This window comes from Toxotes jaculatrix, chromosome 23, assembly GCF_017976425.1.
Source record: "Toxotes jaculatrix isolate fToxJac2 chromosome 23, fToxJac2.pri, whole genome shotgun sequence".
NCBI classification, from domain to species: domain Eukaryota; kingdom Metazoa; phylum Chordata; class Actinopteri; family Toxotidae; genus Toxotes; species Toxotes jaculatrix.
The window spans coordinates 4,956,166-4,977,847 of NC_054416.1; the positions used below are offsets into that span (position 1 = coordinate 4,956,166).

The 21,682-nt window shown below is 41.1% G+C and overlaps 2 protein-coding genes across 2 annotated transcripts; both read right to left on the bottom strand.

The window, feature by feature from the left end:
* Positions 1–1,162: 1,162 nt before the first annotated feature.
* Positions 1,163–8,775, bottom strand: tnfsf12 (TNF superfamily member 12). The gene is made up of 6 exons (XM_041031375.1): positions 8,017–8,775; positions 6,546–6,627; positions 4,766–4,822; positions 4,599–4,622; positions 4,369–4,496; positions 1,163–3,596 (listed from the first exon to the last, which is right to left on the bottom strand). The coding sequence occupies exons 1-6, from the start codon at positions 8,188–8,190 to the stop codon at positions 3,321–3,323; spliced, it is 741 nt and encodes a 246-aa protein (XP_040887309.1). The 5' UTR covers positions 8,191–8,775; the 3' UTR covers positions 1,163–3,320.
* Positions 8,776–10,991: 2,216 nt separating this feature from the next.
* Positions 10,992–16,079, bottom strand: sat2a.1 (spermidine/spermine N1-acetyltransferase family member 2a, tandem duplicate 1). Its single transcript, XM_041031333.1, has 6 exons — positions 15,934–16,079; positions 15,529–15,580; positions 14,755–14,838; positions 12,488–12,589; positions 12,288–12,328; positions 10,992–12,094 (listed from the first exon to the last, which is right to left on the bottom strand). Exons 1-6 carry the CDS (start codon positions 15,994–15,996, stop codon positions 11,927–11,929), a joined length of 510 nt encoding a protein of 169 aa, XP_040887267.1. The 5' UTR covers positions 15,997–16,079; the 3' UTR covers positions 10,992–11,926.
* Between the last annotated feature and the right edge of the window lie 5,603 nt (positions 16,080–21,682).

Sequence of the window (21,682 nt, forward strand, 5' to 3'; positions counted from 1 at the left end):
TGGGAGGCTGTGAGAATGACACGGTGATTCATCCATCTCTTTTTCACAGGCCTTTATCACACCTTCCCCCGTCTCCCACACACACTCATTCACATACACACGACAACAACCTTGAGGAGCAGATGGTTTGTGATTCAGGATGACTAAAGGTGAAGAGTCATCCTGCTCTGTTATTCAGAACAGATTGATGATACACAGCTATTCATTGTTATCTCAGCTTCATGATTCCTAGTGGAAGAGTCTGAGGATTATGTCAGCTCCCATTAAGTGCACACTGACTTGGTTCATTATAGATAAAATATGGACTGACTGGATGATCTTCTGTACTGGACAGTAACTCTACGTTTATATTTCAGTCATGTTGCTGATGGTTTTATGTGGAGAAACTTGCAGGCAGTGCTTAAATTTCGATCCTTGGTTGAACTCCATGAATTACAGTATGACCAGTTAGTGTCTGGTTTGATGTCTTTGGTTTTCATAGCATTCTCAGTTTAGATGTGGTATTGACAGTTATTTATTATTGCTTATTGATGAGTTTAAATTGGGAAGTTGGTACATTTGATGTAGTTTACAGCTGTTCTGTTTTATTTACTGATGACATACATTGTTCAGCATAAGAGCTATTATTGTAGTTTTCAGTACTATAGTTATGCTGTATATTGTCTATACTATATCAGTGTATCGGATTTTTCTGTTTTTAGTATTTGGGGTGGAGCACAATGGGCTGTAAGACATTTCATCACCTTGATAAAGTTGTTATGGCTGACATGTTACCTAACCGTTTTCATTCATGCAGCAGACATAGAGCAGCATTAGCATTCATTTGGATTCATGTTTGAGGCTACCTGGTGAATATAAGTCTGATATTGACTCTCCTTTTAGCTTTGTTTTGGTCTCCACTAATTCCTGAGTGAAGTATCAGGCTCATTGGCTGCTAAATGATCCACTGTGTTTAAAAGCTGGAGATTATTAACTTCATGCATAATCATTTGACCCATTGTTAAAATGAAAATAATGATTTAGGCAGCTTTAATTTGCTGTACTGTACATCCCGTCCAGTTTAATCCAGAGAGACATTTGATCACATTTTGGAGACACACAAGCTTTTTTTTCTAGGCTTTTTTTTTTTTTTGTAGAAACAAATGTGAAACTAAAGCATTTCTAAAACAACACAAAAAAGTTTATTCAACATTTATGATGAGTGAGTTGAGAAGGAATATTAAAAAATAAATGTCCAGGCATTGCATACGTCATCATTTTACAGAAAACTTCTTCAGAAGACTTCACAAGAGGTGGTAATAAACTTTGACATTTAGAAAAAAAGGAATCGGGGCAGGGAAGTGTGTGGGGGTGATGGGGGAGGGATGAGGCATGTTTTTCCTCAAAGACTTTGAGCTATGTGGTTCAGGTTCAGATTCAGGAAGTGAAAATTTAGATGGCTGCTGGTGTGTGTGTGTGTGTGTGCAGAGGACACTCAGGGGATTGTGTGTGTGTATGTGTGCGCGCGGTTTGATTGGTGCTGACAGGAAAATATGAGGTGCTTTGGGTTATACGGGTGGTGGGCGGCGGGGGAGATGAGTGAGACACAAAAGGGAAGAGGAAAACGATGAGGAAATCAAACAGGATATATGTCTAAAGTCTATACTTTTTCCATTTGAAAACATGAATGTTTGGCTCCAATTAAAAACACTATGTTTGCTGCAGTAAAGTGCTGAGGAGAAACCAATGCGGTCCGTCCACAAAAACTACTTATAAACAAGAGTGGGAGTGCTGAATCCCACGGCTAGAAATACATGGTGTTTGTATTGTAGCAGGAAATATTACAGAAAGCAGCAGCATATGAAAGAATGGAGGGAGTTTCATTTCCAAAAAGAATAAAGAAGTGACGCCCTTACAATGTGACTGAGAAACCAAAAACAGGGGCCTGACGAAATGTTGACGCTTTTAGAAACCAAATACTGAATGATTTGAAATGGATGCAGAGCTGATTGAGTTTTAATCTTTCAAATGTAACTCCTAAACATAAGGTTAAATGTCACATTTCCCAAAAAAGTGTTAACACTGTTTACCGCCTTAGTTGAGGGGACCATGAATCTGTGCACCAAATTTCATGGCAATTTACCCAATGTTGACCTATTTCACTTTACAGTGCCATGGTGAGTACACTGCTTTTCTTCCTTTTTTGCTACAACTTGATTTTAAAGAACTATATTATACAGAACAATAAAAAACCTAACAATGCTCATTTTTTAATACAAAAATCTGTGAAATTCAACATCAACTTTTACTTAAACTAAGCCTGAATGTATTAGGGCCTCCCCAATACTGTATCATGATTTCATCTCTATGGTATTAATGGTATGATAATGAACAATTAAAAGATAATTTACATATAGGTATGGAAGTGATGGTTGTTGTGTCAAACAGATAAAGCTATATTTAGAGCTGTATGCTTCTATAACTTGCACATACTTTTCAAAAGTAAAGCCAAGTATACAACACATAATAATACCTTACAATCAAATTTGACCTTAGAAAACAGCACAAATTCACATCCATGTCATTTAAAATGTTCCACTTTCTTTGCCAGTTCCTAAATCGATATGCACATATGTAAAATGTGTGTGACATATGTACAAAGTATGTAAAAAGGCATTAAAAACAGCACATTGTATTTTAAAGATCATAACATCAGTTTGAACAAGAACTGTTTGATCCATCAGATTTCACACACGCAGACGCTGTATGGTATAAAATATCAATGACAACCCATGTAGGCTTTTATAGTGTCGAGATCTGATGCTTGCAGATGTGCTCTCAGCTTCTTGAGGCAACCGGTGATATAAAAGTGAAAGGTGCATGCACAGCTTTACTGTCAGTCTTATAAAGACAGCGTAAGCACAGTTTATTACATGATACGAAGGCTAAGATGAACATCCAAGTATTTTATCTTTTTTTATATGAAGCTCTTTATCTACAGAACAGCTTCCATCACATCTGTTTTCCCGGCAGACATTCATTGAGGCCTTTTGTCCACTTTGGGTCTCGGTTTTAATCCAAAATCTGTGTTTTGTGTTCCAAAACAGCACCACTGTCCAGCGAAAATTTCCACAACAACTTCCACAAATGTCAGGTTTGTCTTTCAAATTAACGTCTTTGGGAAGCGGCTGTAGCAGGATGTGATGCCCTCAACTGCTCATGACTGTTTTACCACATAGAAAAAAAAATATCCGATCCATACAAAAACAAGTTCTGGTGTTCTCAGATGACTTTATGTACTTTTAAAAGGTTTCCAACCCAGATCAGATGAGCGCCGTGCTTCAGTTGACTTTAAAGATGCTGAAGACGTGAGGCGAGGCGGAGGGACTGCCCACAGTGTGGAGTCTGAAGGACGAGCCTGTGACGGCCTGGAGCTCCGTGCCTCTATCCAGTCGCAGAAGGCCGGACACCTGGCACGACTTCACAAAGTGGAAAGAGTGCGGCCCGGCGGAGGGGGTCGTCGCATAGCCCTCTATGCACTGCAGCTTCTGAGGCCTCGGGCCCGTGGTCACAACATCCAGCTTCACATACTGAGTCTGCTGATCGTTGAACAACACCTGAGGAGACAAACAGCAAGAAGATCATCATCCCAAAACACGGTCTCCATTTTACCAAGAGAATGAAGTTATGAAGAGATTTCAGCTCTACTCAGTACAGCTTCTTTCAGCTCAAACAAAAAACTGGTTGGACTGTCCTGGAAATTTCCAAGACCCTGCTTACAGATTTTTTTTTCCTTTTTGGCTAGATTTTCTCCAGACCTCTGTCAAGTTGACAAGACAGAGGTCTGGCTGCGTGAGATTACCCAAAACCTGATATTCACCTCTCCATACAAAAAAACAAGTACGCTACACAATGCTTTTATGGAGCCGCTTCGTAACAAGACTCACTCGAGCTGCAAAGAAGACAGAGATCACCAGGCTTTTCATCACTTCACCTCAGGGAAACAAATTTAAGAGGAAAAATCTTTCTTCCCTATTTTCTGAAATTTGGTAGTTTCATTTCAACCTTTTAAAAGGAAGGTCCTTTACTTTTGACATTTGTACAAACCATATTGTGAATCAGTGTATTGTTTAAAAATCTTATCTGCTAAAAACCATACTTTTTACTCTTTTTTTTTTTACTATTCAAGTTTGATCCCAAATCAAGGTGAAAATATAAATTTTGTTGAGACTGATTCTCTATAACAGCAACTGTTACAGAGATTCAGTCTTCTAAATTTTATAGACACTGTGTGATGACATTCATTTCCAAGCTAAAAATATGGCATTATGCAATTTAAAGCTGCATTTATGGTTTTTTGGCCACTTGGGGGAAGTGAAACGAGCTCACCTGGCAAAACAGGAAGTAGACGCCCGCTTTCTCCACAGTGAAGGTGCCTTGCTCCTTGTTGTACCTCACTGCTTTACTCATATTCAACGTCCTCTCTTCCCAGCCCTTAATCACACCACCTTCTCCCACTGACACACACACACACACATATGTATATACATATATCCAAGGTTATTAATCTCATAGAGAGTCACAGATTATCCACCACCCTTCAGATTTATGACTCTTACCTTGCTGGGAAGAGACTTTGGTTACTGGTGGAAAGAGACATTGAAATAGAAAGAAAAGGGAAAGTCAATTAATATTTTATGAGTGCAATTGTATAGGGGTATATGATTGAAACCACTTCAGCAGATGCTACATGAGAGGGCTATAAGGGATCTGCCAAGCCACTTACTCTCAAAATGAGACGCTGCTTTCTTTCCATTTCCATTCCTCCCTCGAAGCGTCCCCCCTTCAGAGGGCAGAGAAAGACTGAATATGAGTTTGAATGGCAAAGAAAATAACGTCTGTGGTTTTTTTTGATAAAACAATCATTCCCATCTGTATCTGTCTAATAACATCGTGTGTTAATTTGCAGCCATTTAGATTCAACCTGGCCCGTTTTAACGCGGTAAGCAGATGGGCAAAGGATTTCCTTTCACGTGCTTCAGTATATTTCCTCAAACTGTTATTTTCAGTCAGGAGCGTGTGCCTCTTTTTTTTTTTTTTTTTTTTTTTCCTGTCGGGACTAATCTTAGTGCCAGCTGGTTGAAGTCATCAAGAAAATACTGAATACAGAGAGGGGGAGAGAGATGGAGTGGAGGAGGATGGAGAGCTTTGAGTGGAGGGGGACAGAAAGAGACTAGATGGACAGGGGTAAAGTGGATGAGAAACCTTAAATGTAGCCCGAGAGACAAAGCTTGATGTGCTAGAAGGCTAAATAAGAGAAATGAAGTGCCAGAAAAAGAGTCAAAAGGGTCTTTGGCTGCTCTGTGACCCAAAAGAGTCGATTAACAACAGAGTGAAGCAACAGCTATGGCCTCTGCTCGGATAAATACAATAAATAAAACAGTGAAAGGCCAGAGCTGAAGAAGGGCTGCTCTTGTTACTGACTAAAGGTTTATTTTAGCTCTGCAATCAGGCCTACGGGGAGTGATTTCAAACATGGATACAACTTGAATACTGTATGTATGAACTGTGAAATACATACTTTATGTTTCAACAGGGCCCCCGCCATCATACAGGAATATTAAGTCCCTGCTAAAATAACTCACAGGTGGGTGACCCTGTAGACTTAGGATTTGCTATGGGTGAGCGTAAAGCCCTCAGGCTGGCCAGATTTTCCTGACTTAAGCTGTCAGTCACCAGGAGAGAACATAACAGCAGTGTCCTGCTGAAACGCTGCACCGCGGTGGTCAACTTTCCACAAACTGGAAAAAGCTGTTTGGGCTTTTTTTTTTTTTTTTTTTTTTTTTCTATTGATAGCCATGAATTTCTGAACAGTGTTTAATGCGTTTTGGAGGACAGGATCAGATATCAGTTACCAAAGAAATAAGCTAATACCTGCAGGATATCAATAAAGATATTCTGGCGAGATACGCTGTTCTCTAAATGAATCCTTTCATCAAATTTGGATATTCATGCCTCGACTAAAATCCAGCCCTAAAGAGTCTTGAGGGTTCACTCTTGGACAAAATGTGAACAATCAAGCAATCCCGTGATGGTGACGCAAGCAGAGGCTATAAATACAGCAATGATAGGTCATCAAATATCACCGCTTTCACAACAAATCATAGCTGTGTCAGACGTATGCTCAAGGGGGTGGGGGAATCAATTTCATTGCCCAAAAGCGTGCAACAAGGCCTCGCTCCCGGGCCAGCTGGTTTTCTGGGCTTCGAGGCCGTTCTGGTCAGACCTGTAATTTCTGGAACAGTCATCCAGCTGCCTACTTTTTCCTGTGTCAACTTTTAGCAGCGGGTAGTGCCTGTGGCCCGCTAGACCTGACCATAGTGGCATGTGGGCCAAGACTGGCCAGCATTTGTGTTAAATGTTCTTCCCAAAAAAACAACAGAGTGCAGTTAGTAAGTATATTGTGTCTGTGGTGATTTGGACGGCTAAAAAGAACAAAACTGCGATGTATTGGTGGTGTTGAAGTCAAGAAAATGCAGCTCGGGAAGACTTTTGATTTGCAGTACCATCTCTTTTCACTCTCTGCCCCACCAGCAGCTCTCTCTTCTCCAGAATGAGCTGAACAATGGCCTTCCTCTGTGTATTGACCTGTTGAAAGAGAGAGAAAAACCACACTATTAACAAATGTCCATTAAGTTTATTATGACTTTTTTCTGGCACAGATCCCTCACGGCCTCTTCCAGCCAGCCAGCCACATAAACAGGCTCATCTTTTCCAGTATCCTGCCCCTGCTGCCATGCCTAGCTTTAGAATAGGTCTACCACTTCCTCAGAGACTGGTTGCGACACCTAATGCATGTTTTTAGTGCTTTGCATTCCTCACATGTCTTTACTCCCTTTTACAGAAAGAAATGAGTTTTGTCAAGCCAGCAAAGTTTTAAATGCTTGGCTGGGGGCCCACTGAATGACCAAAGGAGGCCTACATGAAGTAAGAAGAGAGGTGGATCAGGGAAAGAGTGTTAAAATGTACAGCTACTGTGGAAATGGAGGCAGCGAGTTGCTCTTCTCTCTCCAGACGTTCACTCACTGGCTCTCATCAGAAGTTGGAAAACGGTCAAATGGACAGAACGGGGCCCCTTGGGAAAGGCTCCAGCATCAACACTCCACGTGTCCAGTTTGAGGGTGTTTGTATGTGTGTGTGTGTGTGTCTACGTCTGTGTATGTGCAGGTCTTTCAGCATGATACACAGCCAACCTGTCCGCCTGATCTCAAATCCACTGCAACCTGGTTTTGTAAGTGCTGTGAGCTTGAAACCAGAAGAATTTCCATCAGCTCCTTTTGGCTGCTTTTAGAAATAACTTGCCTTGTGATGCAACCTCATGCTGGAGTCTAACATTTGCTGCAAGTGCAAGAAGTTTTTTTTTTTTTTTTTTTAACTGCACTTTGCATGAGACTGCACAGGATCTAAGGCCGATTTCTGAAATGGTAGTTGATCCCGACCTGTGCATGAGAAGAGGCTACGCATGTTGCAGACGATTTACACTTGCCACACTATCATTCAGCCTGTTTCACGCCTCAAGTCTCGGTGCAGTCAGTTAGGTATAAAGTGCTCACATGCCAAATAGTTGAGGCTTTCCAGTAAATTGAGATAAAACTGGAGCACAACTGGCACCAGAGTAATTAAACATGGCGGGGGGGAAACGGGGGGGTGGGGGCTGGACACAAAAATAAGCAGTAACTCCACACAACTTTGACTGCGCTTATTGGTAAGCAATAAAAGTGCCAAGCAGACAAATGGTGCAATAGAACAGAGCACGGGGGGGAGAGCAGGGGGTGAAGTATGAACTTGCATTTTTCCATATACCCCCCGCGAAGATTCCCGTAACCGCAGCCACAGAAGAAGTTACATAACAAACACTTGATGGTCTGTAAAAGTTGGAAGTTGGAGGCGAGTAAATATTATTGTTGGTAGAAATAAGCGTGCTTTTCAGAGAGGGGGTGTTTGCATGCTTGATTGGTTTTTAAGTATGATACAAACCTGCTCCAGTCGGTCCTGCAAGATCTTAAAGGACTGAGACAGGTCGCGCGTCTGTCGCCATGTCCACGCCGTAAACAGCGCGCTGCATGCGGCCAGAGACAGAGCCACCAGTGCCAGAGAAGCCCAGACGACCCGCAGCTTGCGCACTCGCCTCCTCTGCAGAATCCGATGCATGTTGGTGCAGACTGCACTGCTACTCACCGCCGCAGACCATCCGAAATCCGCACTTCAACGCCATTCCAGCAGAGCATGAAGTCCCTCCAAATGCATTTCTGTCCAAATGTCCATTTTGGTTAGAAAGCCGCGCAAGTGGACAGCCTGTAACTAACACCCACTGCTAGACGGGAACACCTTTCTGTTCAATTTTCGGTTGATCTGACAAATGAAGCAGTTTTAAAGTAACAAAACATCCGATCCTTGCTCCACACAGATCAAAGCCACCATCCTCCGAGTGTGCACGCCGTCTCCAAACACAAGAAAACTGTGCAACTTGCGCACATCAACTGTTGCATCCTTCTCCTTGTGATTCGTTGACTCAGCTCTCTTGTCTTCCCTTTAACCAGCGTGCTGGGGGGTCAGTCCATTAGAGAGACTGTCTGAGCGCACAGGAGCGTGAATTTACACACGCACGCACACACAAGACTTGGAGGTGAACTTTCCGTGCGCCCGCAGCGAGCTCTGATGTTGTGATACCAGCTTTCATCTGCCGTAAAAATCAACGAGATGAGCGCAAAGAAAATACACGAGGCGCACCGGAGCTTCCTCTGCTCCTCAAATCACTTTCATCAACTTGCATGCCTTGAAAATATGTGCCATCCACGCGTGTAACAGTTCCGCTTGTGACCACACGGTGGCCGTAGTGTATAGTTAAAGGTAACAGATACGAATGATGGACTTCTGTCCACTGTCCCAGGTGATATACAGAGTAACGGGGAAGCCTCTCCATATAGAAACGTGTGGGATAAAGCTCTCCAGTGAAATAAAGAAAAAAAACCTTGTGAATGAATCTAGAGTCCATAAATGTTGTAACACAAAGCAGAATCTCTCTGCCACTCTTTGTCACAGGTCAGTGACTTGTAAACACTTTTCAGACTGTTTAGTCTGAATACTTTTAGAAGATAAAAAAAATAATAAAAATAGTGCGGCAGATTTTTTTCCTTGTTTCAATATCCTTGAGACCTGAGGTTATTGACAATATCTTGTGGATTTTTATGAAGTTGTTATGGGAGCAAACTGCAGACTATGTGAATCCTCTGTGCCTCAAAAAACAAAACAAAAAGTTAAGTTTTGATTGTTCATTTCTATGTTAACTCGCTAACAGTCTTCTCCTTTCTTGGCTGATTGCTATGGACAGGTTACAAACAAGCAAAAGTTGTATCTTAACCTACGGTCTATGATCTTAACACTTTATTGGGATTCATGGCACAGCTGGTGTTAGTATTCCCCCTAGAGGTCAAATGCAATTCCCTAGTGCCAATAATTTTACACTAAATAAGCATCTTTTTTTTTTTTTATCAATTATTTTTTTTCAATCCAAAGATTCATTTTTCCAAACATGAATAATTTTAGATTCACATTTTATTTAAGTGAATTCACTCAGACTGAAGAAGTGAACTCAACACAGCTGTGCTGTATATTATCACATCACTTTATTCAACTGCAGGTTTTATTCCTCTGATCAGTGTCAAACAAGTCAAACAGTAAAACGCACTCTTGGTTTTCAAGAATGAATGGGTGACAACAGGAAGCCTAAAATACTTTTATAAAACCAACATTTGAATTTCATGCAGGTTCTAGGCTAAGTGTAATATGGCTTTTGGTATTTTCTAATGTATCAGGAGCAAATGACACTTAAATCTAAAAGCTACTTTTTTGTGGCCACTTGGGTGAAAAAGCGGCATCAGACATTTCACTCATGTGAAAAACCAATGAATCGATCTTTCCTGTTTTAACTTCAGAGGAGGGCTGTCGTGCTCCTGTGTGGGTTGAGAGAATTTATTTGATCCCACGAAGCCCTTTTTTAATGTTTTGGATTCAAAGTTTTCACCCAACCGTGACCATGTTTATTTTTAACTATTTCAGAGACGACATCTGACACATTAACACATTAAGACGTATGCCTCTGCTGGCAGAAAACATAGATGACAGCACATAACCTTTAAAAACACACTAACTCCAGTATTAAACTCACTGGAAATATTTCACCACGTGAACATGAACATATACTGGGTAACACACACTTAGGCTCTTCCTGACAACTAAACAGCACCAAAGTTGAGGAAATAAACCTAATGCATTAACATGGTTGGTTTGTCTACTTACGCTGACTGTTACACCCTGCACAGTAACATCTGAATAAACATTTAATAGTCTTTTGAATGCAAAGTCGCTCTTTAAAGTCGTTTGATTTATTGCAAAGATCTCAGTGGATTTGATGGGAATCAGGGTTGAACTTTGATTTGATTTTGAAACAGTTTGAGGAATCCATGTTGGAAACAAGAGTTACAAGTTGGATAATTTATAGCTCTGGGGCTGGCATTCTGATGGGAAGCTGCAGACAAGAAAGGATATAAATATCTCTTCATGGTCCCTTGGAGTCTATATTGATTTTTGGGTCATGCACTCTGTAATCGCATGGATGACAAGGCATTAAATGTACTTTTCCACATCAGTGGAATCTGTAGTTTTTGCACATTGAAGCAAACATACACGGTCATTTCACAACTCAGTGTCCCAAAGACGGAAAAAACAAGCACACATTCTTTACTCAATTATTTTGTAAACAAAGTATGGAAAGAAATGCAAACTGCAAAAGCTACAAAGGAGGGTCAGAGGCTCTTACTTGTTTAGAGTGAGAGAAAAAAAAAACTAAATATAACTCACAACTCAGACTGTTTTCATTAACTGCCTGGAAATGATACAAAAAGCCGTCTTTTTATAAAAAAAAAAAAAAAAAAAGTAAACTGGATATGAAACAGAAGTTCAGACCTAAGTTGTGCCACTTTCACTTTAGCTGGACAGGTTCAAAGACGCAGGTCGAGCCCAGTCCAAGATTTTCTTCTATTTTTCAAATTCTCCCAGATGGATTGTTTTCGTTTGATTCTAAGCTTCATCCATTACTTTGAAACCAGCCCCAAGAGTTTGCTGTTTGGCAGCAGGGAAGGAGGTTTTAGATTGAACCCAACTGATTCCTTCAGTGCACAATTTCATGACAAGAACCCTCTATGTACATAGCTTAAAAGGAAGAAAACAGTGCAAAAAAATAACATTGTGCTTCACAACAGCTTAACAGTGCTCTTCATCTGGAAGACGAGGGGAGAGGTGACTGACTCTTTGGTTGCTGTTGTCATAGTTAATCATGAGTTTAAAGGGATACGATACCCAAAAACAGTCATATAAGGAAACATACACCCTGGTTTTTAAGGTTTTTCTGGATCTTTGTGCAAAAAAAAATATTTCACTTCAGGACAGTCGTGGTTTAACACTTTATATTGAGACTTTCTTTAACCTGTCGCATCCTGTCTTGTCATTTTTTTCCCACCTTTTACGCCGAGAGGTAAGGTTATCAGAGCTATTTAACATTATATTACACCCTTGACTGATTAACTAATATGCCAATTAGCTTTGTTTGTTAATTGGCTTATTGTTTTTTGTTTGTTGCAGAATCTGCAGTCACTGGCTAGAAATGAAAAGCCTGGCATGGCAAGCACGGCTGACGTAGGAACAGTAACTAAAGGGGACCTCAGCAGTCAGTGAGTTATTTTAATAATTAAATTTTTTCAAGAAATCTGTATGATGGTTGTGATTGTCAAGTTTCGAAACAGGGGCAATGAGTGGCGCTCTATCCCTGCACTGTTTGGTTTGACCTCATAGTTGCAAAGGTCAAGAGGTCATGAGCCCAGTTGGGTGGTTAGGGTTGGGCCAGGTGCTCCAGGGCCTCTCCCTCGCAGCGCATACAGTGGTAGCCCATTTTAGCCGTGACATCGAAGCAGCCCTGGCTGAGGTAGAAGTCCAGAGATGATTTGTTCCAGTCCAGAACGGTGAAATTGAGCTGGTTGCAGCCGGCAGCCAGGCCCAGCTTCAGGACAGCAAAATTAAATGAAAAGACAGACATGAGCACTGCTGTGCTGACATAAGGGATGGAAATTTTCAATAATGTATGCAAGCTGCAAGACACATCATGCATTATTTGTATTTTTAACATCCTTTGTATAAACAGCCCAGTACATTCCCATTTCCTGTCACAAATAAGTAGTCGACGCTTTACTCACCTGCGCTACCTTGCTCATAAGTGCTTTACCTATGCCCTTCCCTGAAAGACAGATTCCACATTATTACTTGAGATTTTGTGTACGTACTGTACAGATATGCTTTATTGACTTTTTGGCTTATTTTCTCCCGGCCATTGTCATAAATTACATTCACTACCTTGATACAATACCATGTTTATTTTTGAGGGAGTGTACTGTACCTCTGAACTCTGGCATCACGTACAAGTCCTCCATAAAAACGGCTCTGCCCGACCATGAGCTGTAGGAGTAGAAGTAAAGTGCATAGCCTATCTTCGTATGTCCTGAAAGCAAACAGTCAAAAAAACAGGAGATGTTAACTAGAATATTTGTCATATCCCAATTCAAATTGCCGGCTTAGCTCGACCCTCTGCCTCGTCAGTCAGCTGCCCTACTCATACCCCGGCCTGCCGGTCAGTCATCAATCACCTGTCACTGCCCAGCCTTCAGTCCCTGCTCTGCTCTCCCCAGCCAGCGCCCCTTTCTGAGACTAAATAATCAACCTTCACTGGATTATTTGAACTTTGAGTCTGTGTTTTCACCTGTTTTTCATAACACAGGCAGCCACTCCTCAATATGGAGTCAGATATCTGAGGCCAGTGGACAGAGGACAGTGGTGACTGATGGAAAAAGGCCTGTGTCATGGAAGAAAATGGTCCAGCTGGGCAGCGGAGCGTATGTTGATGATCTCATTACTGTATTCTGGGGAAAGGCAGTGTGTTAGCCTTGTTATGTAAGTGGTGTGTAAAGAGAGAGGCCACATCAGCAGCATGCTGTTACATTAGGTAACTAAGTTATAAATACTGGCTGATGAACCTGGTGACTGGCTTTTAAATGCAGCAGCTCAGAAGCCTGTGCCGCACAATTCCCCATTTATAAACTGTTATAATAAGATTCTTTTCAGAGAAAGAGAAAATGAAATCCAGGAAAGCTGACAAAATAATTCAATGGGCATATTAATCAGTATTTCTATAACTCTGTAGTGACCTAATTTTCCTGACCTTCTTTACTATCATGCTGTCATTAATTGGACATGAGAACAAATCTCTTTACAAATTTAGGATAAACAGAACTACAAGCAATTTCAAATGATGTTATATGAAGTTATGATGATGTTATATTTATTGTAAAAAAGAAGAAAAGAGACTTCTATTGAAGGTATTCTCATTAAGGGTGAGATTCAGTAGATGCAGTAAATTAGCTTAAAGCTGCTCTGATATGGTCAGACACAGTCAGCTGATTTCTGCAAAAAAAAAAAAAAAAAGCTCTGATAAAGCCACTATACGCTACCTGCCCAACATCAGACAATTTTAGCTAAGAGCTGCTGAACATAGCTAAAATTATATTAGCAGCTGTCTAATGCAGATTTAAATTCAGCATAGAGTGTGCAGCTTTCTACGTCAGAGCTAGGGCAGGGCTGGAGGAAGCACATGAAGACAGATAGTCTCCTCCACTGGATCGATACGAAGCAACAAGAGCTTTGTGAGTGCTGAAAATCTTGAAGATAATGAAGTAAAATGGACTTTTGGACTCTGCGCAATTGATTGGCCTTAAAACACTTAAGACCCGACTGCAACAGCTGTCTAGAGAATTTTTATGGCCATTTTTACCCTTTTTGGAACTCAGTTCCCAGCAACTGGCCATTTCTTTTGTTGTTTTGGTGAGGGCTGGAACAGTGTGCCAGAAACCATTCTGTAAGTCATACTGGCACACAAACATCACTTTTGGCTGAACCATTTCTGCAAAAAGTACCAGGATATTACAAGTTTCTCCACTCTTGGTTTCTTAATTACAAACTTTTCAACACACAAGAATAAAATGAATGTTTTTCTTCTTTGCTGAAGTATGTAGTTATTCTGGTGAGCTAGACCTCCTTTCAAATTGTCAGTCTTTGGGTTAAGAAATCTGGTTAGGGGAAGAAGAAATAACAGTATTTACATCTTGTTTAAATAGTTTAAATCTATAAATAATGTTGGCTAAATTTATAATTACGTACATAAGTCACTTTAAGCACTAAAATGGGCACAAACTTGAGTAACTGACATTTACCACGCCCATTAAGTATTAAATTTTAAAGCTTTTGCTTCAGACTTTGGTTTGGAAAAACAGAACCTGAAGGGTTAATCAGCACTGAATTACACAATGCAGACAAAAATGCTGCTGCACTGCAATTTCTTGGGTGACACATGAAGCAGGTTGCACCTCTGGCCATAGTCCAGACAGAGAGGTCACAACAGGTGTTTTCCTTTTGAGAGGTGATGGTAACACCTACTGTTATATCACTGGAAGCAGTTTCTGTCACAGAGAATTATTTGTCACATGGTTTTGTAATCCTGTGAAAATACAGATCTGTTTAACACCATCGCTCACACATATACACAGCTGCTTGGCAGATTATGACAGTTGTTAGTGTTGTAAGGAAACGCAGCCACTGATGGTTCTCCCTCACCTTCTTTGGTTCTGTGCTGTTCTGGCACCTCAGCAATGATCCCATGGAAGAACGGGTTCTTTGAGAAACCATCCTGCTCCAAGTCTGCGTATAAAAAACAAGGCACACCTATAATTAATAGACTGCTGACAGTTTTTCCAGAAATTAGGGTCGCACGTCACATGGTCTTTTCACAAAGAGGTGGTGGCCTCTTTTCACTGTCTCAGGGCTGTAGCTAAATTTGAGGGCAATGAACTTCTTTTTTTTTTTTTTCCAGCATCGTTTCATCAAAATTTTTATTCAGGCGGCATAGAGGGGGCCTTAAACCTCCATGTTAATAAAATTATAACAGTTTATTTTAGAGTCCATAATTTCCTCACCACAAGGTCCATTTCGTAGTGGTTCTGGAGCTTTTGATCATATCACACAATCTTCTTTGGTCATCATCTTATGTTCTATTTAGTTAATACTGGATGAAAAGTCCCCAAAGTGCTCAGGATAATGGAAATTTTACTATCTACAACTCCAGCTTGACAAATTCTATTTGCTAAGGATGAAAATTTATACAATCAAAAGCTCCAGAAAAGCAACTAAATGGACTTTGTGATGAGACTGTTTAACCAATACTGTTTCCAAGGTCAAGAATGAACTTTTCATCTCTGCTGCGATAATGTCTGCCAACCATCAAGGTTTTTATGAAGGTCAAATGAGTTTTAATGTAAGGTCAAGGCAGAGCACTGTAAATATAAGTTGTTTTCTTTTTTTTTTTCTTTTACCCAGCTCTTCATGCAGTACCTCTCTGTGTGATTTTCACATGGTCTGCCACTTTCTCATATTCAGCCAATTCCTGCGGAAAAATAATAACAACAATAACATCAGTTATCATTATTTATTACTGGTCCTGGTTTACCTCAATTCCTTAACCAGCCTCAAACAGATCAATCAGTGCCAGTCTATTAGCTTCACATCCTGTATGCACTCAAAGAGATGGCCCTAAGTGGCAGCTCTGGCAGCTGCATGCACATCTGGTGCGTGCGCGCTCTAATAAAGACGCAGCTCGTCCAGTTATACCACAATAATAAAATAACAGTAACATCGCGTTTATGAAGCGATCTACTGACGTAAGACAGTGAGTCATAGCTGCTAAATGCCTCCCGAGTCATATACAGCTGCACTGCCCGCGCACACGTGTCTGCTAACCATGATCATCCGCGCGATGTCCTTGCAGTCCTCCACGTTGGCTGCACGGATAGTGAAGTCCATGATGAGGTGAGGTGATGCTCACAGTGCCGTGGTGTTCCGCTCTGGTAATGTTGGCGAATGTAATGTTGATGAGGGACTCGGGAGAATTGCAGCCGGCAGGCGAGACCAGTACAACACGACCTCCCCAGAGCGTGCTGGAAACTGAGCTGAGAGCGCCCTCCTCCAGGAGCGAGGTGACCGGGGGAATCTGCTCCCCTCGTGGACTCAAAGGTGTATCAAAGGTCTAAAAAGACCTCGCCTATAAAGGCGTTGTAATTTGCAGCTGATGGTGTAATTACTAGCTAATAAATCATTCACTAAGCTTGTGTAGACAAGAGCATCTCTTTGGCCTGTGTTTGTTCTCCTGCAGGGACCAGAATGATCCTCTAGGTGGCTCCAAGGAAAAATTAGCTGTGGGCCCCTATTGACTCTAATGGCAGTGTTTCAGCTGTGTTAATCTGTTTATGTGTCGTGTTGCATTCAAGTACACAGTACACTTTAATTATTCACTCATTTGTATTTTGCTTAGAGCCTCAGAACCCCGAGAGTCTTTGGCTCCAGGGCTGTTGCCTGGTTTCCCTGTTTGGTAATCCAGGCAGGTCTATGGCATGGCATGAGCCAAAATTCATTTATTATCAATTTATGGACAATTGCAGACTTGATGGATTACTGTAAAACTCTTTATTAATTGACCCAGTCACATTTAAAATTCATTAATTACATTTTACATTCACAGCTACAGACTTGATGGTTCACTAGAACCTGACAAATTGCCATAAAATCTTCTAAGCACATTTATACCTAAGCAAATGAACCCTTTTGATTTAAATGACTCTCATTGCCTTTGCTCAAGATAAATTTCAGTGTGCCATGTGCTCTAATCACAATTTTTATGGGTTGCAGTAAGCATTGTGGCCTCTAGAGGGGGCCTCAGCAAGGACTTGGACTTTTGGTCTTGTCAGGTCTCTGAGCTGTTTGAAGTGAGGCTGAGAGGTGTACGCTTAACAGACACTTACCTGCACTGCTGAGGGTTAATACTTTGTACTGTTTCTGTTTACTTAGTAGTCATTTGTGTTATTATTTTCACATAATTTTCAGTCAATACAAAATATAGGTACTGTTCACATCTCTGGGGAACTTTAAAGGTGTATCTGACTTTTGAGTGAAGCTGTTACTGACCCACTTATTTAGCTAAACCAGGCTAATTTCTGCTTCATTTCAAACTGTGTGCAGACACATTTCTAAACACCAGCTAAGGATTATTTTTTATTAATAATGAATCTGATATGTGCCATTGGCCTCTGAGCATCTGTGTGGGTTATAGTTGCTAGGCCACTGTTTCATCATTCTGTGTAACATTTATGCAGTTTTAGGTTCAGAAATCATTAAAACTAAAAACAGCTGAATTTCACAGAAGGTGTTAGGTTTATATTTAGTTCAAACAGCCTGCGATGACGCACAGTGTGGACATGTCCTCAAACTGTGAAGTTCAGCACCAGAAATAAGTATGATCTCATGAATTTATACTGTTTCACACAGGCCCCAACAACCAGAGCGCCAAGTTGGAGGAACTGAGAACATCTTGTTGAGGGAAGTAATGAACCGCACCAATGAAGGAATCAACCAGAACTATCTAGCTGTATATATGTGTACATGAATGGAGTTGGGATAAAGATTACATTAACAGTGTCTGATAATGGTATGAGTAATTGAAAAATTGTTCACCTTGTGAGGGCTGGAACAACATGTCTTTCTTTCTTCATTGAAGCCTGTCAAACTAATTTCCCTGATTCAATAATGCAACTGAACAGTGACATTTGCTCATAAAAGTGAGGTGATCCTATCAAAATACCTCCTGTTTTACCTCACTCGCAGATGCCAACTCCTAAATCATGTACATCTGAAGGCATGTCTGTAAACTAAGACCCTGCCCAACAGCCTGAGGGCAAAGGCACCACACATGTGGAAGCACAGCTATACGGAAAACTTTGATTGTAGCTTTGCTGTTAGATAGAAATCAGTATGTAAAGTATTTACGATAAGATCCGCTTTGATCATACAACATTAAAAAACTCTCTGTAACATAACATTCTGAAACACAGCCATTCTGCATAATGAGCTAATTAAAATTTTGTTAAAGTTAAATGTGCAATTGGATTAAAAGCTAATAACTAGTAAGTAGAATTTTTTATGTTTATGTTTATATTCTTTAAAGCGTAAAAGAATTTATGAAGTGCTTCATGACTTTCCATCTTACCTGTGACTTTAGAAAAAAATACCACACTGTAAAAATACTCCACTCTTTTGTGTGGCCCTTCAGTTAAAGAGCGCTGTAATGATTCTCTGCGAAACCAGACGACACAAAAACTACAGCTGGTTAAGTCATGTGTGAAGTCTGGTTTGCACTAATAATTGATGAATGAATCAGCCGTCAAATATCTCAGAGGGGGTCGCTGGTTGTGTTTCTAACGTGTTTCTAACCTCACTGCCTTTGGTGTTTTGCGTTGATTCTGTACACGGAGTCACAGTATAAAGAGGAGGTTACGGTTGCTTGAGGCTAAAAATAAATTTTGTGAGAGATTTGTCACAGTACATGGCATTCTGCAGAGTGGAGGGTGGGGAGGAAATGAGCAGGGAAAGGGGGGATTTTGCTGGGCCAGCTTTCTCCTGAAGAAAATAAGGCTGTATGGCTATTAATAGCTCCAGCAACACGGCGTGGCTCTTTAAGACTGACTAACGGCTCCTTTCATACGACGCAAGCAGGAAAACCAGAGCATTGCCGTCGTTTTCATCAGCGGCCTCTTTGGCTCTGCTGATGACGTGCGCAAGACACCCCTGACAGTTTTCACAGACGCACTTGAGGACTCACAGGCAGCCAGAAGCAGAAACATCGTAGACAATATTAGTCAGTGGAATGTGAGTAAGAAAGAGAGGGGCCTCTCACAGGACTATTCACAGCTGAAAAATGCTACAACAACCCTGAGAAACACTCAGGGATTGATGTTGTTGCTGGAGAAAGCATCACTTAAAAGTAGTGTGGTTTTATCATTCTGTGATCTGTGGTGTAGTGAGGCAACTCATGGGTCCTCTGAGGGAGGGAGTTTGGTGTTGAAAGACCCAATTATCTGCTGACCCCAGGTTACGTTACTGATGATGTACGGGCCAAACCAAGAAGAAAGTATAGATGAAAAGAAAAAAGGTACATAACAAATTCAGTTTTTTGGAAGCTTTTTACTAGACAAGACAGGAAGTGACACACTTCAAGAGGCAAAGCCAAGGCTGTGTTGCTTTTATGAAGCACTGATGAATAGACCCTTTTTACATAACACTGACATTATTCACACCTCTGAACAAATTAAAAAAAAAAAGATGGTATCCTGTGCGCCAACTTTAGAAGGTCAGTTTGGAAAAAGTTTTACGGCCAAGGTCTGTTAGCGTCACTAAAACAACTCAGAGTGCTTTTTGGTTGAATGTCCTGGCGTTTTAACAGAAAGGTAAACATTGAAACCTGGGTTTTTAAAGGTCATTTAACGTGCTGTCATGGTCTGCTTTAATGCTGTTATGATCTTAGACACCCACAAATCTAAAAAAAACAAGCCTGTAGTCTGTAAACTGAAGCTTTACGGGTGCAGGTAGGCAGAGTTTGGACAGAGGTAGAGTAGCTGTTCTCCCCTTTTTTAAAGATAAGCTAACCATTTCCTGGCTCCAGGCGCATTATCGGACTGTAACTTGATTTTTTAGTTCAAATACATGAGTCTGACATGGGTTACTTTTGATTTTGTTCAGCTATTGTTCTCCAACGGCTTTAGAAAGTTCTTCCAGTAGATTCAGTACAGTCACCTATAACAATAACTCCCTCGGGCCTGTACAGGAAGCCACCTCCTCTTCCTGTTTAGTCTAGATTCTGATTGGTCCCAGAGCTCAGGAGCATTTCCACAACAAAACAGTCGACACAACATTTATCAATATCGAAAAACAGTTAAAGTGACAAAATAGGCAGTGGAAGGGACTTAAAAGCAGTCAAAACAAAAGAGGAATCCGTGCTGAACCCCCCCCCCCCCCCCCCCCCCCTCCCTCAAACAGCTTCCATAAATTCCATTTTTGGACATTGTGTTGCTTTCAAAATAAGTGCCCTCCATAATTAGTACCTCGACCACATTAGTGTGTTTCTGTACATGAATACAAAGAAACGCCCAGCGCGGGGAAAGTATTGTGATAAGAGCCATTCAAGGGGCTCTGCGCCTTTTATTCTGCTTATCATGAATAGCTCACTCTGGGGATTCAGTGGCCACAAGAGAGTCCATGAAGTCACATTTTTGATTTAGTCTAGGATGTTACGCAACTGGTTGGTCTCTCTTTGGCATAAAGTTTTTTGCTGCAAAAATGTCCCTAACAGTCAACTATTTCAAGAAACCCTGTATCAGAATGACACTGAACAAAACTTGAAAATAAGCCTTAAGATGTAAGGAATTCCCCCAGACACGCTCTTCCTCCCGTCTGGCCTACTCATGTTATACTTAAACCCAGGCAGATGAAAAGAGGAAATTAGCTCATCAGCAGACTGATGCAACCCTCACATAAAGATAACTGGATGAGAAAAAGGCAGACTCGGTGTCATTGCCTTTGCTCCACACAGACCCCCTGACATGCCTTATTAGGACATCTGGAGCCAGTTGTGAGGAGGAGCAGTCACGGTGGCAGATGTAGCTTTCTGTTTTCTGTTTTCTTCTGCTTCTCATGACTGCGCTCAGTCAGCCTGAGTCATGTGATTCCTGTGAAGGTCGGGTCACTTGGCCATTTGCTCACCATGGGACTCTGGCTGAATGTGCAGTAGAAAATTAAACAATAACACTGCAGGTACATTTTCGGTAAAGATAAATAGACAACTAGCTTTCCCGTAAGGAAAAGAAAGAAGTTTCTAATTTCGGGGCAGCTCCATGTCAGAGTCCAGTTAACTATTCTTGGATGTGGTACAAATTATGGCAACAAGTTCACTTTCAGCAAGCTCCTGGTAAACATTAAATCTGTGTCATTTATCTGGGAGATATTACGCCCTTTCACTCATAACTCAAATGAAAAAAGTGTCATTTACAAGCCTCATATTTCTGTTCCTCTGATAACACCTCCATGAACCCTGCAGCTTCCCTTTTTGATCCAAGGTCTTGCAAAAGGTACATTTCCTGTTACACTTTTAACCTTAAGGGCAGGTTAAAACCGGGGTCGACCAAGTTTGCAGACAACACCGACTTACGTGTAAACGTGTTGCTACTATAAGCAACACGTTTACACGTAATGTAATGTGATGTTTTCAAACGTAATAATACCCTGACTAGCCTTAGGGCTATGGAGCAAATGTTGAGCTGTGCATATTTGCAGACAGGTAAGCACACAGAGTAGCACTTCCTGATATAGATCTTACTAAAATCTGTAACATGAACTTTCTTTCTCCCAGTTTGTTTGTTGTTGCTGTTGGTGCCCGCGCAATAAAATAGCACCAAAAGGGCCAATAAACAGAAAACAAGACTACAACCATGCAAGCTTATCAGGCTGTGCTAAGGTACTGTGGCGTTTTATCATGTTCACTATCTTAGTTTCGTTCACCGTTCTTGGCAGAGGGGATGGATGGTAGAGACATGAATTTAACATTTTTAATCAGCTGTCTCTGCTGTGTTAACCAAGCCAAGGCCCCTCTTATGTTCACAGACAG